This window comes from Vulpes vulpes, chromosome 15 (assembly GCF_048418805.1).
Source record: "Vulpes vulpes isolate BD-2025 chromosome 15, VulVul3, whole genome shotgun sequence".
Lineage (NCBI taxonomy): Eukaryota > Metazoa > Chordata > Mammalia > Carnivora > Canidae > Vulpes > Vulpes vulpes.
In genome coordinates this window covers 17,151,982-17,164,289 of record NC_132794.1, presented here as the reverse complement: position 1 = coordinate 17,164,289, position 12,308 = coordinate 17,151,982, and the positions used below count along the sequence as shown (strand labels likewise).

Genomic DNA, 12,308 nt, shown 5'->3' with positions numbered 1-12,308 from the left:
CTGCTGAGCAAAGGTAATGCCAAGGAAATTAGATGAAAAAGTCTCCTTTTTAAAAACACAGGTCACCATGTTCTTAAACTATGTCTTATTGGCAGATTCTTTCAGAGAACATATTTATTGTGTAAATCAAGATATGATCATGATGGACCTTGAATGTTATGAGTACTACCTTACATACTGAGTGTTAAGATCTTATTTATTACCAGCCTATAGTCTACACCGGCAAAGCATTCAGAGAACTGGTTTTCTAAACACCATTTCATCTCCAAAGTCCTATGCTTAGTAGATGGCTATACACTTAGCTCTTTAAACATACCGCATGTTAATATTTCAAAATTGTCTCTAGATTTGCCTTAGCAGTCGGTGCCAAAGGGGTTCTTGAGCTGTGCCTGTTTGGGAGGTGGCCTTTCTCATCACCTGGCACCGGGGACTTAGGGATACAGTGGACACGGCTATCTTTCTTGGCTTCAAGGTTATTAGCATTTGAGAAAGGAAATTCAATAACCTGCTTTCACTGCACAATTTCCCCTGCCAGGGCTTATCTTCAATTCTGGGGCTCACAGACCTTGCCAGCTTGCCTAAAGCTAACTTGTACAAACACTGCAGAATGTCTACAAGTATCTTGGCAAGGCTGGTGGTGGGGTGTTCCCCTGAGACATGGCTTCTCCTTTTCTGAATCACAAATCTGCAGGCATAGTTATTTTAGAGTGTGCACGTTGACTTTTCAACCATAACTGAATTGCTACATAGTGCTTGGAACTAAATCATCAGGAAACACTCAGTATTAACGAATTTAAATTTGGCAGTGGGAGAGCGCTACGAATGTCCAGCTACTTATGGTTAATAATTTTAAAAACAAATCAAATGATTTGAATTTAGTTGTGCTTTAAGACCTCATTTTTCTAGCACTGCCGGAGGTGAGAGGGAGACAGATGAGCTATTATCCATAAATGGATTTTCCAGATAAGGAACTCTTTAGGTCCCATCTAAGAATTGCATACATTTTGTGAGAGCATATCCCTAAAAATATCAATGGCTTTGCTCCCTTATATTAGTATCACAATTTCTTGATAATTGCAAATCACTTCTTTCTGAGTATTGATGCGGAAATACAGAGGTACCTTCAGGGATTATGGTGGTGTGATACTGATTTTTGACCTTTGGGAAAAAGGTGCCAGGCCTCTGAGCTTTTAATGATTTAGGGCTACATTTTACAGCTTTTCTGGTTTCTCCCTTATTGTTAAATGATATCCCTTCTTGTTCTCAGTCTACCTGTCTTTTTTTTTTTTAACTATTTTTTTTTAATTTTTTTTTTAAATATTTATTTTTTTAAATTTTATTTATCCATGATAGTCACAGAGAGAGAAAGAGAGAGAGGCAGAGACACAGGCAGAGGGAGAAGCAGGCTCCATGCACCGGGAGCCCAACGTGGGATTCGATCCTGGGTCTCCAGGATCACGCCCTGGGCCAAAGGCAGGCGCCAAACCGCTGCGCCACCCAGGGATCCCTTTTTTAATTTTTATTTATTTATTATAGGCACACAGTGAGAGAGAGAGAGAGAGGCAGAGACACAGGCAGAGGGAGAAGCAGGCTCCATGCACCGGGAGCCCGACGTGGGATTCGATCCTGGGTCTCCAGGATCGCGCCCTGGGCCAAAGGCAGGTGCCAAACCGCTGCGCCACCCAGGGATCCCTCAGTCTACCTGTCTTAAGTACCCCAACCCCAACCCTCTGCCACGACTATTTCATTGCTTAAAATTGCTATGGCCTCGAAAATTAGTACTGAAAAACTGTAGAACTATTTCTATTAACTCTGAATGAATAGGCTCTGGATGGAAATCCAAGTGATATCCTGTGAGCGAAGTAAAAGGGCTTTACCATATGGTTTCTTGGTATCAGTCTAGTCTTCTAAGAAAGATGTGTTTGTTTGTTTGTTTTCCTTTCCTCTAGGACTTTGATGTTCTCTCCGGATCTCTCCTGAACTCTGAAATTGAAACGTCAGAGCCTCGACCATCTCAAAATCATCTTACTAATTCCCATCACACTTTTACTTAAACTGAGTTATGTCAGTTTTTTGGTGGCAGTGTAAAAGTTACTAAATTGTTTGAATTCACATTTAAATGACAGTGCTTAGAGCATACCCCTGCTTCAGTATCTGTGTGTGCTGTTTTGAAATGAGCATAACTGAGCTTTGCCACTGTAATACTGCCTTCTTTGGCTCTCTATATTCTAAAATGACTTTATTCATTATAGGCACTGATAAAATTGGTGTGTGTGTGTGTGTGTGTGTGTTTTGGTTATAATACAAGACTGTCTAACCAACATATTCAAAAGTGAGAGAGTCTAAGCTTGATGAAATGAGTTAATTAATGAGTAGACTATGAGAATGTGCTGTTCCAAGAATTTTGCTAATTTCCTCAATTTATTTAACACATCCATGGGAAATTCAGATAAGATTTTACCAGCGCCAGTGAATAAAAGTGAATAAAATCTACATCTACTAACTGTATGTTCTTGATTGTTATCTGCCATCAGGATCACTGGGATGGACACAGCGAGACGTATAAAATATGTAGATTTGTTGCAAAAGCGTTAAAAATCTAAATGTGGACTCTTTTAAATACTGAAGTCATGTTAAGAAATGAAGACAATACTGAAAGCATATTTACTGCACAAAAAGTAAGATCATGAATTCCACAAACATGAAATAAATGAATCACTCCAAAATTATGGCAGTAGGAACAAACTTCTGCACAGCATTGTAATTAGCTGACCTAATACTTGTACAGGAAAAAAAAAAAATTGGTCCCATTTTAGCCATAAGTATTTGCTGCCTTAGCAACTAAATCCATTCATTTAGGGATTCAACGTTTAGCTCAAACTTTTGGAATGTGTAATGTGTGATTCTGAAACAAAATATTAATGTTATTTCATTTTCAGAAAACCTGACAAAAACGCAGCAAAAGCAATATTAAGAGTGGATACTAGGGTTCCACCCAAGAGGGACTTTGTTAGATATTGCCTTGATCAATGTGGATAGGCAGATAATTAGGTAAACATTCATTGCAGGACTTTATCAGCATTAAATCAGCACTGTAAACTTAGCTATGCAGAAAATCACCACTTATTATTAGTCTAAAGGGAAAGCCTAATACACTGATTCTTAGTATTTTTTTTTCTAAATCTTTGAGCTACTGGGATGTCCTTTCAATGAGCAGAGAACAGTTTGTATTGAGGGAAATTTTAAACCAGGCTAAGCTTGGATTGTTCTCAGGAATAAGATGTTTTATTTTAAAAAGTTTAAAGTAGCTAAAACACCACCACTAATGTGGCAAAACTGTTAGTGAACAGATTTTGCTTGTGAGAGACCAAAATCTGTGAGGCAGAATTTGTTTTTTTTGTCTGAAAAAAGTTGAATGCATTAATTATTTTGACATTACATAGCCAAAGTTCATGATGGCTAGCGCACTAAGATATTATGAAATATTAGGCCATAAACTTTGTGGAACTAGGAAAAACTACTACCACACACTCTTTTTGGCTAACTCTAAACTATACGTCATGAGATAACTTTATGGACAATTAGTATGATAAAAAATTTCTGTCATATTCAGTTCAACCACCAGTTTTGGAAGAGAGACACATTTTAAGAGAAAAAAAAATGAACGAGAATATGTCCATTTCTATAGTTTGAGAAACCTGAACTACATGGTTTCTGTATTTGAACTACTTCAACTCTAACGCATCTATCCTCCTATGCTTCGAGTCGTTTCAAGTCATAGGGATGATAGGAAATTAGCAACATCGTGTTTTGAAGATTACTTAAGGGCCAGAATTTATTATTTCTAGAAACTGTGACTTCTTTGGTATCTTTACATAATTTACAAAACCAATCCTAGATTTATAGAATTTAATAAAGTAGGTTATGCTCTTGAACTGTATCTAGTGGATAAAGCCAAAGATTGTTTCTTGAAGTGCTTAAAGTGTTTCCCCACTATTCAGATTGATTTTCTCTTTCTGTTCTGCTGTTTTCACTCTACTTCCTGGAGAATCTGCTGTCCGGATGAAGCCAGCTCCTTCCAGTGAACGCAAATCTAAAGAGCTTCCTTTCCTTGTTTTCCGTTGCCGTAAAGAGGATCCAACAGAATTGTCACCTACGTTTTAACCACACCCCTATAATAGGCATGTAACAAATAATTCTGAGAGTCATATATTAATAGCAGGGAAACAAGATGTCTGCCAACATTCTCACAGGAAGCTAGTGGTGAAAGACGGAATAAAAGCCAGGCTTTCAGGGCACTGGCTAGGCATTCTGTGTGGTCTCCCACACTGCTTCTCTTTTGAACTTTTCAATTCCAAAGCAAAAAATACCATAGCTATAATGCCACCAAGGACGTTGGCATCATACGCCAACAGACACTCCCTCTGCTCCTTTTCTGACCCTATCTAAACAACCATCGTCTCAGAGGGCATGGTGGGTTTCATGAGGATGTCATAAAGTAACACTGGCAAGAATCCCCTCTAAGTTTTGTTCTTGAGCCCATGTTGTCTTAAATGACACATACCATGGCCATCGTCCAGGAATTCTGTGATGGTGGCTGAAGTACACTTGGACCAGGGCTTGGACGCATCGATGCTGGTCAGGATAGAAGACATTAAGCGCTTATCTTCTGTGGAACCAAAGTTCTCTTCACAGAATTTGGAATCATCATGGGAGAGGCCAAGTAGATGTCCTAAGGCAGAGAAGAGAAGGTGTGCAATAATGAATGATTTTGCATTTCTACATTTCTGTGACAATTACACTAGCACTGGGTTTCCCACCTCCCTCCCAAATGTACATGAGTTCATTTTAACTGCCTTCTCATGCACAGACTGGACCCCCAGGGAAATTAAAGCTGTATGTAGTCAGAACAGTCACTTTCGGTGAACATTTAGGGGAAAACTGAAAAAATTACACTGAGGAGTGGACGTTCCCATAATCCATCTGGATCACACATGCTCAATGACATGGAGAAACAGGCCTTGTTTAGAATCCAGAATTTGCAAGGCAACTGTGGAATTATGTCATAGCCCTCACTGCATATTATTTTGATTACTTGTCTAATTTTTCGCCTTTTCTGATCAACCATGAGCCCCATGAGATCAGAGTGCATCTCCTCCATCCACTGTGGAAATGTCTGCATTTAACGAAATGTTCTGCAAGTTGCAAACACTTCATAGATGGTTTTTGAATATCAGTGCCTTCTATTTCCTTGGCCGAATTAATAGGTAGCTATCCAAAAGATGACTAGGGGAGAAAAGAAAGAGAAGTGAAATTATGAACTTGCAGATTTCAGGCAAAGGTACACTTGCTTTCACCCTTTCAATTATTTATTTAGAAAGTTCTGCATGTTTACTCTTCCCATAAGTAAATGGCATATTGAAGAAATGTCTAAAATACCAAGATGCCCATCATGGAGTGTTAGAGCTGGAAGAGAAAACAAATTCTAGAAAGAGAAGTATTGTTCAAGCTGCTCAGTGAGATGGGTATTTATGCTTCAGCCCACCATGGTCTCTGCAATCCCACATTGCATTGCATTGCTAGTCTACCAAGCTAGGTATCCCAACCATATTCTTATAATCAAAAGTGTTTTTTATTATATAAGATTAATTTTCACATAGTCTAAGGATAAAATGACATTTGCCAGTAAATATGAAATGCTGCTTAAAAAAATATATAGGACGTTAGTTGGTAGAGATTCGAAGCAGCAGACAAATAGACCCTAGTCGCTGGCTGGCTTGCTTGCTGTCTTTTTTCCTTTCTTTCTTTCTTTTTTTTTTTTTTTTTCAGTAAAGCTTTATAGAGTCATACACAAAGTATTAAAAAGGGTGTATAAAATACTACAGAAAAGTGATTAATGCATTTTCTTTGGGTTCCTGTATGCCAGAGGCAGGGACTTTGGCCATTCTGCCAAAAAATAAAAAATAAAAAAGTCCAGTATGCAACAGTAAAACCCAACAGAGATGAAATCTTTCATGCCACATTCCAACTACTTTTGGCCAACTTGTTAAATCACCAACACCTCATAACAAAATTGTCCACCGAGCAGCTGCTTGCTGTTGTGGCTGAAATTAAGTGGCTAGGGCTCAGTGACCTTCCAAAGCTCCACATTTTTATGGTATTTATGCAGTTATTTACTTCCATAGCATTTGCCAGCCTAGCAAGTTTTCTGTGGGAAACCCTCCTGCCCTCACGTTTTATTTGCTCAGTAGCGTGAATGTGCATCAGAGTCTGTGAAGTATGTCCCAAATAACATACAAAAAACTGGCAGGAGTTCATCCAGTTTTGGGGTGGTATGTTGATTTTTTTCATGCCACCTGCAACTCAGAGAAAACAGAACCTTTCATCATGCCCCGGTCAAAATGGCTTAAAGTTACCAAGCACCTCTAACACTTGTTGAGAGGGCACTCTGCGCTTCTTGAACTTTTCCATCATAGAATCTTTATCAGCTAACATTGTGGGATTTGTGTGGAAATTTCACACTAAAGTTTTTTTCCCCTGGCATAGAAGACAGAGAGGGGAAGTGGCCTGAGGTGACCTCTGCCACATAACATTTATTTGAATCCAGGTTTTTATGTTTTAGAAAAACATGTGATTTTGCATTCTATGGCACATAACATTTATTTGAATCCAGGTTTTTATGTTTTAGAAAAGCATGTGATTTTGCGTTCTATTTCATAAGATACCCACACTTATTTAATGAAGCAACAGTCTTTTCCTCCAAATGTATCTAAACAAATGGCACTTTCCAGATGAATTTTTTTTATAGCATCCAAGTGATTCTCACTTCATTTGGAGGGTAAATTTCAGATTTCTGATTTAAAATACAGGCTGTGTAGCAAACACCAAATTGGCTTTGAGAAACCCGTAAGAGCACCTCATTTTTTTCTTTCATACAGAATGGTGAGGCATCTAATTTTTTAAAAAAGATTTCAATTATATAAGCAAAGCCGTTTATTTAAAAATATTTTAGTATCGTTTTATGAATCTTTTGGCATGTGGCTTGGCTTAATATTGTGAATTTCATGCTTCCTAAATTTACTAATTTATCAATGTTACTTAATTGCTGCCAAAGATACATATAAGGAATTTTCGTATGGCAACCAGAAAAGATTGCCATTCTGGGCATGAACAAATCTTAGTTCTACTTCAGTAGGAGCTAAACGAAGATGCGAGTTTTGTAAGATCTGCAAAAGTGAGTCAGGAATGGACTGCTTGAGGGTCAACTGAGAGACAGATTCTTTGGAGGAATGTTTTGTCCTCCATGAAGAAAGTCTGTCAGCTGGCTGGGAGAGGCATGCTCTCTCAAGGACAACAGGAGTCATGGTCAACGTGAAGAACATTTAAGCACCCACGGAAACAGCAGCTGGTTCCAGTAGCTGGAACCAGGGCACAGTAAGAGAGACCCATGTGACTTCCCTTCAGGAGCTGGACAGGAATTAAAATGGAAGATCAATGTGAGAGATGTTTGGATGCTCTTCAGGAGAGACGTGACAGCCATACTAAGGGCTGTGAACAGCAAAAGATGTGGTTATTTTCAAATGTGATCCCCCAACCACTATGCTAAGACACCTAATGTCAGTCTGACACTAGCCCATATCTTTGAGCCCTGAAATGGCAAGATACATATAAAAACACATGCTTTTTTTTTTTTAACACATGCTCTTTTAAAAGGATGCTCACATCAGAGAAAACACACCATGATACTAAAAGCTCATTACCAGAAGAATCCAGAATCTAGGAAATTTAAAATATGCTGTAACTGACAATATAATTCATTTCGAGTTGGTGTTTTGGAAGGTTTAATCAGAATTTATCGTGATGTCACCGATCTCCTAGAACATCTGCCTTTTCCAGGGAGAGTTTGTTCATCAATCACCCACAGAGAAGTTTAAAATTACAGATGTGGATTGGAGGCTAAGCATTTCTCCAATAAGCAGCCTCTGGCAGGATTAGCACAGCTGGGATTTACACAAATATGTCCCAGAGAATAAGACAGCACATGAACAATAAAGAATCATTGGAAGAAATGCTTGCAAGCCCTAAACTAATTTGTTGTTTTATTGAGATATATCTCATGATGAGTTTTTAGTGCAATACAGAGCAGAACTGATTGAGGGGTGAAGTCCTTGGAGGGGGGGCAGGGTGAAAGAATCAAGAAACCCACAGAGAAAGGCAATTCAGATATTTCTTTCTCAAGTCCATGTAGAAATGCAGAGTGAAGAGGAGTCATGACAGTTTTGAAGGTGAGAATTTTTTAAGATTTTATTTATCTATTTATGAGAGACACAGAAAGAGCTAGAGGCTGAGACACAGGCAGAGGGGGAAGCAGGCTCCATGCAGGGAGCCTGATGCGGGACTCGATCCCAGGACTCCAGGATCATGCCCTGGGCCGAAGGCAGGTGCCAAAACGCTAAGCCACCCAGGGATCCCCAAAGGTAAGAGTTTTGAAGAAGCTCAACCAAGCTCTGGCAGGGAAACCCCTACTGAGAAGGGACAATGCAGATACCAGATTTAAGGCGACAATTCACTGTCAAGAGTTTCAAGTAGAGGCCACAAAGTCTCACTTTAAGGAAGAATTAGTATTTGTATTTGGAGGTATTAGTAGACAAGCAAACAATTGAAGAACAGTTTGTTTGCTTTTGCCAAGTAATCTTATTGACGATGCTATCTTTCTTAGTCAATCTTTAATTCTTGATTGATGGAATTGGAAACCCCTCCCCTCAAATCCTGAGGCAATTAAGGAACAAACACACTTGAGTAGTGGGTGCACTTGTTAATGGCATTGGTATTTATATACGAAATAGGAAAATAAAAGGTATTATAGGAGTGAGAGGGAAGCCCAGAGAATAATGCAACTGTGTAATCCAATGTTTCCCCATGTGATGCAGACCTCAGAACTGTATCTTTGCGTTTTGGAATCATTATTAAAATTCAAGATGTAAACTGCAAATGCTTTTGGAGAAAATACTAATCTATTCTTAATAGATACTAAACCCTATCACAAATACAACAGTCTTGCTAATGGGTGCCCACGACACAGTGTGACATCAGGAAGGGGTTTATTTGGATTCCCGTAAGGAAGTGAATTTCACAGTAGATTATGTTGAAGCAAAGTCTATAGGGTAAGAGTCTGAATTACACTGTTATGTCAGAATTAGCAAATCATTAGTCACTCAGCAATTTCTCAAGTATGATCGAGAAGTTTGTCTTTTTAAAGGTAAATGGGTGACATTTAATTAGGTAAATTTTATCTCTGATATTCACAATATAGACTTAAAAAGTATCTTGTCTCCTGAAATTCACAGATGAATCTGATGTTAGAAAATCTGAGATCCTGTACATCGGGTGAAGACAGGTTATTATAAAGGAAAATGTTGGCCCAACTTCTTATTCAGCTCAGGTATCACTGTACAACTAAGGCTGACTTATCACATTAACCTCAGGAAGAAAATTTGCTTGTTTTTCTAAACTTTGGTCTGAAAATTAAACAGAATTTCAAACTCTTGTCTCTTGACCCCAGATTGACCAATGGACAAGGGGACACAGCACCACATCCTAAAAAAATGTCACAAGAAGCTCTGTAATGTGTTTATTTAAGAAAACCCTGCTCAGATGAAGCATCTGTTTCTTAATGAGGTCATGTTTTTATTTTACCTAATTTTCCAGCTGGGATTATTGAGGTGTAAGAAGGTCTTGCCAGGGGTTGAAGAGTGAGCCAATAGCTCACATGGGATCAGAATCCAGAATCCTTGAAGAGAACCAGGAGCTCCAACAATTGGATCATAATGTCTATTCAAATGCACATCCTTATGTAGAAGGCATAAAGTTCCTAAACTCCCACTTTGAAACATTAAACATAAATGGTAAATGTTGTATCCATTCTACAATTTGGGAGGAAGAAAACTGAATGTTTTCACCTTATAACTAGCTACACATCCATATCCTTTTGAATCAGATTTTCAGGATTATCTCCGGGAAAATGAACACGAACAAACCATTACAGGATAGCAACAGGGACGCCAGGGTTGATGCATGCTCAGTGGTTGAGTGTCTGTCTTAGTTCCGCTCAGGGTGTGATCCCAGGGTCCTGGAATCGAGTCCTGCCTCAGGCTTCCTGCAGGAAGCCTGTTTCTACCTCTGCTATGTCTCTGCCTCTCTCTGTAAGTCTCTCATGAATAAATCCATAAAGTCTTAAAAAAAAAAAAAGGATAGCAATACAATCTTGGGCTTTAGAGCCAAGGGAACTGGGTTCAAATCTTACTCTAGCAGTTTACTAGTTGTTGACCTCAGACAGGTTTAGAAATTTCTTAAAAACATTTATACTTCTGCGTGTCAGTTTCCTCCTCTCTTGGGTGACTCACTCAGAGTACTGACCCCTGGCATTTTGTGAGGATTAAATGATATAAGAGATGCAAAGTGCTTAGAAAATCTGTTGGACAATATCAAAGGCCCAGGGACTGTGAGCTAACTTCACTCTTCTCACCATTATCCTGGCTTTGTTACGCTTTTACTTACAGGTACTCTAATCTCAAGTAGCTTTATTAAATTTTGATACTACTGGACCCCCTCGATTTGGGAGAGAAGGGGGGAAATTTGCTAATCGTTAGAAGGAAAGAAACCATGCATGACATTCATGATATATTTCTTTTTTATACGACCTTCAACTTGAATTTCCACACATGTGGCAGGCAATCTCTAGGCCTTCTGGAGAGAAATGGAAATTCGGATAGGATGAAAAAAAATACAGAAGTGATACTAAACACTAAATCTCTCAGCGCTGCTGGACGTATAGTAAAGGCCCATTCCCACCTTTCATCTGGGGGCCAAGAAAGACATAGTGTGGCACTGCTCCAGGCTAGATAGAGGGGAAAAAAAAAAAGCCCAGTTCATGTTGATTAAAGCTATAGGTTTGGGGGTAAATACCAAGTTTAATCCTCGCTTCCTTTCACTTCACATCTCAAAGTCAGTCCTGACATCTGACTCTGGGCATCGGCTTCGGTCCATGGTGTTTCTCGGGCCTCCGCAGCTTTTCAAAACACAGCCGTGTTTAATCTAATCATCCATGGGAGCCCAGTCCCACACAGATCAGCACAACCAGAGACCTCCTCTAACCACAGCAAAACACAGGCTGCCATGCTGTTGCCTCTCAGCCACTTCCTTAGCCTCTAGCTGAATACTTGGCTTTGATTTTTTTTTTTTTTGAAGATGTTATTTATTTATTTGAGAGAGAGCACTCTCATGCACAAGCGAGAGGGTGGGGTTGGGGGCAGAGGGAGAGGGACACGCAGACTCCCCACTGAGCGGGGAGCCCCCTGCAGGGCTCGATCCCAGGACCCTGAGATTCTGACCCCAGCCGAAGGCAGACGCTTAACCGACTGAGCCACCCAGGTGCTCCTGGCTTTGGCTTTGTAAATCGCCTGACTTTAGCTTAGGAAGCCGTTTGGAGCCTTTCATGGTGGAGAGATTCACTTAGCACATTTTACGATTAACTACTATAAAGCCGAGCTTCAGCAAGTTTGCAAATTATGGCTTTCATTAGTCTAAATAAAATCAGATTGTTCCCCCTAGCATATTAGAAGCTGGCCCAACATCAATAAAATTATTATTTTGAAGAGCCATGTGTGCAGCAGGTGAAATCTTTTATTATTACAAGCCAATCATAAAAGTTTGACAAGTTAAAAAATATAAACTCAAAATGCAAACTTACATTCATTTGAAAGCTTTCTACAGTTCACACTTGGATTGTAAAATGGCCATAACCAGATTTTTGCCTCCACTCAAGGCATAGGGATGGGGACTGTGTTCTCGATAGTGTAAAGCAACTTTTTAGAATGTCCTAATGATTTGGTTAATGTTTACACATACAGAACAGCAAGGGGGAAGACAAATTATTACTGCCTGTGTACAGTCAATACTTACCAAATCCATTGTCCAAAAGCCAATATTGGCATCAGTTGACTAGAGACCTCCCAAGTCTAGCTCTTTTTATTTTTATATTTTTTTAAAGAAACAATTTAGCAGGAAAAGAGAAGTGTTCATAGACATGTGGTCCAGGAAAAGAGTCACCATTCAGAAACGTTCACTGACATTCTGGTTTTTTTCATGATGGACAGAGAAGGTGTAACATAGGTACTTCAGACTTGCCTCTATCTTACGTGTTAATTTTCAAGTTAGGAAAATTTTTTTAGACGGGGGAGTAAAGATCAAAGGAAATTTTGATTCAAATACAACTTTGAGGGATGCCTGGGTGGCTTAGCAGTTGAGCA

The 12,308-nt window shown here is 39.2% G+C and overlaps 1 protein-coding gene across 1 annotated transcript in view; it reads right to left on the bottom strand.

The window, feature by feature from the left end:
• The window catches only part of ADAMTS5 (ADAM metallopeptidase with thrombospondin type 1 motif 5), a 41,505-nt gene that overhangs the window by 13,395 nt on the left and 15,802 nt on the right, over positions 1 to 12,308 (bottom strand). The window contains exon 3 of the mRNA XM_025995694.2: positions 4,565 to 4,732. Coding sequence (XP_025851479.1) covers positions 4,565 to 4,732 — 168 coding nt within the window. The remainder of the gene's footprint in view (positions 1 to 4,564; positions 4,733 to 12,308) is intronic.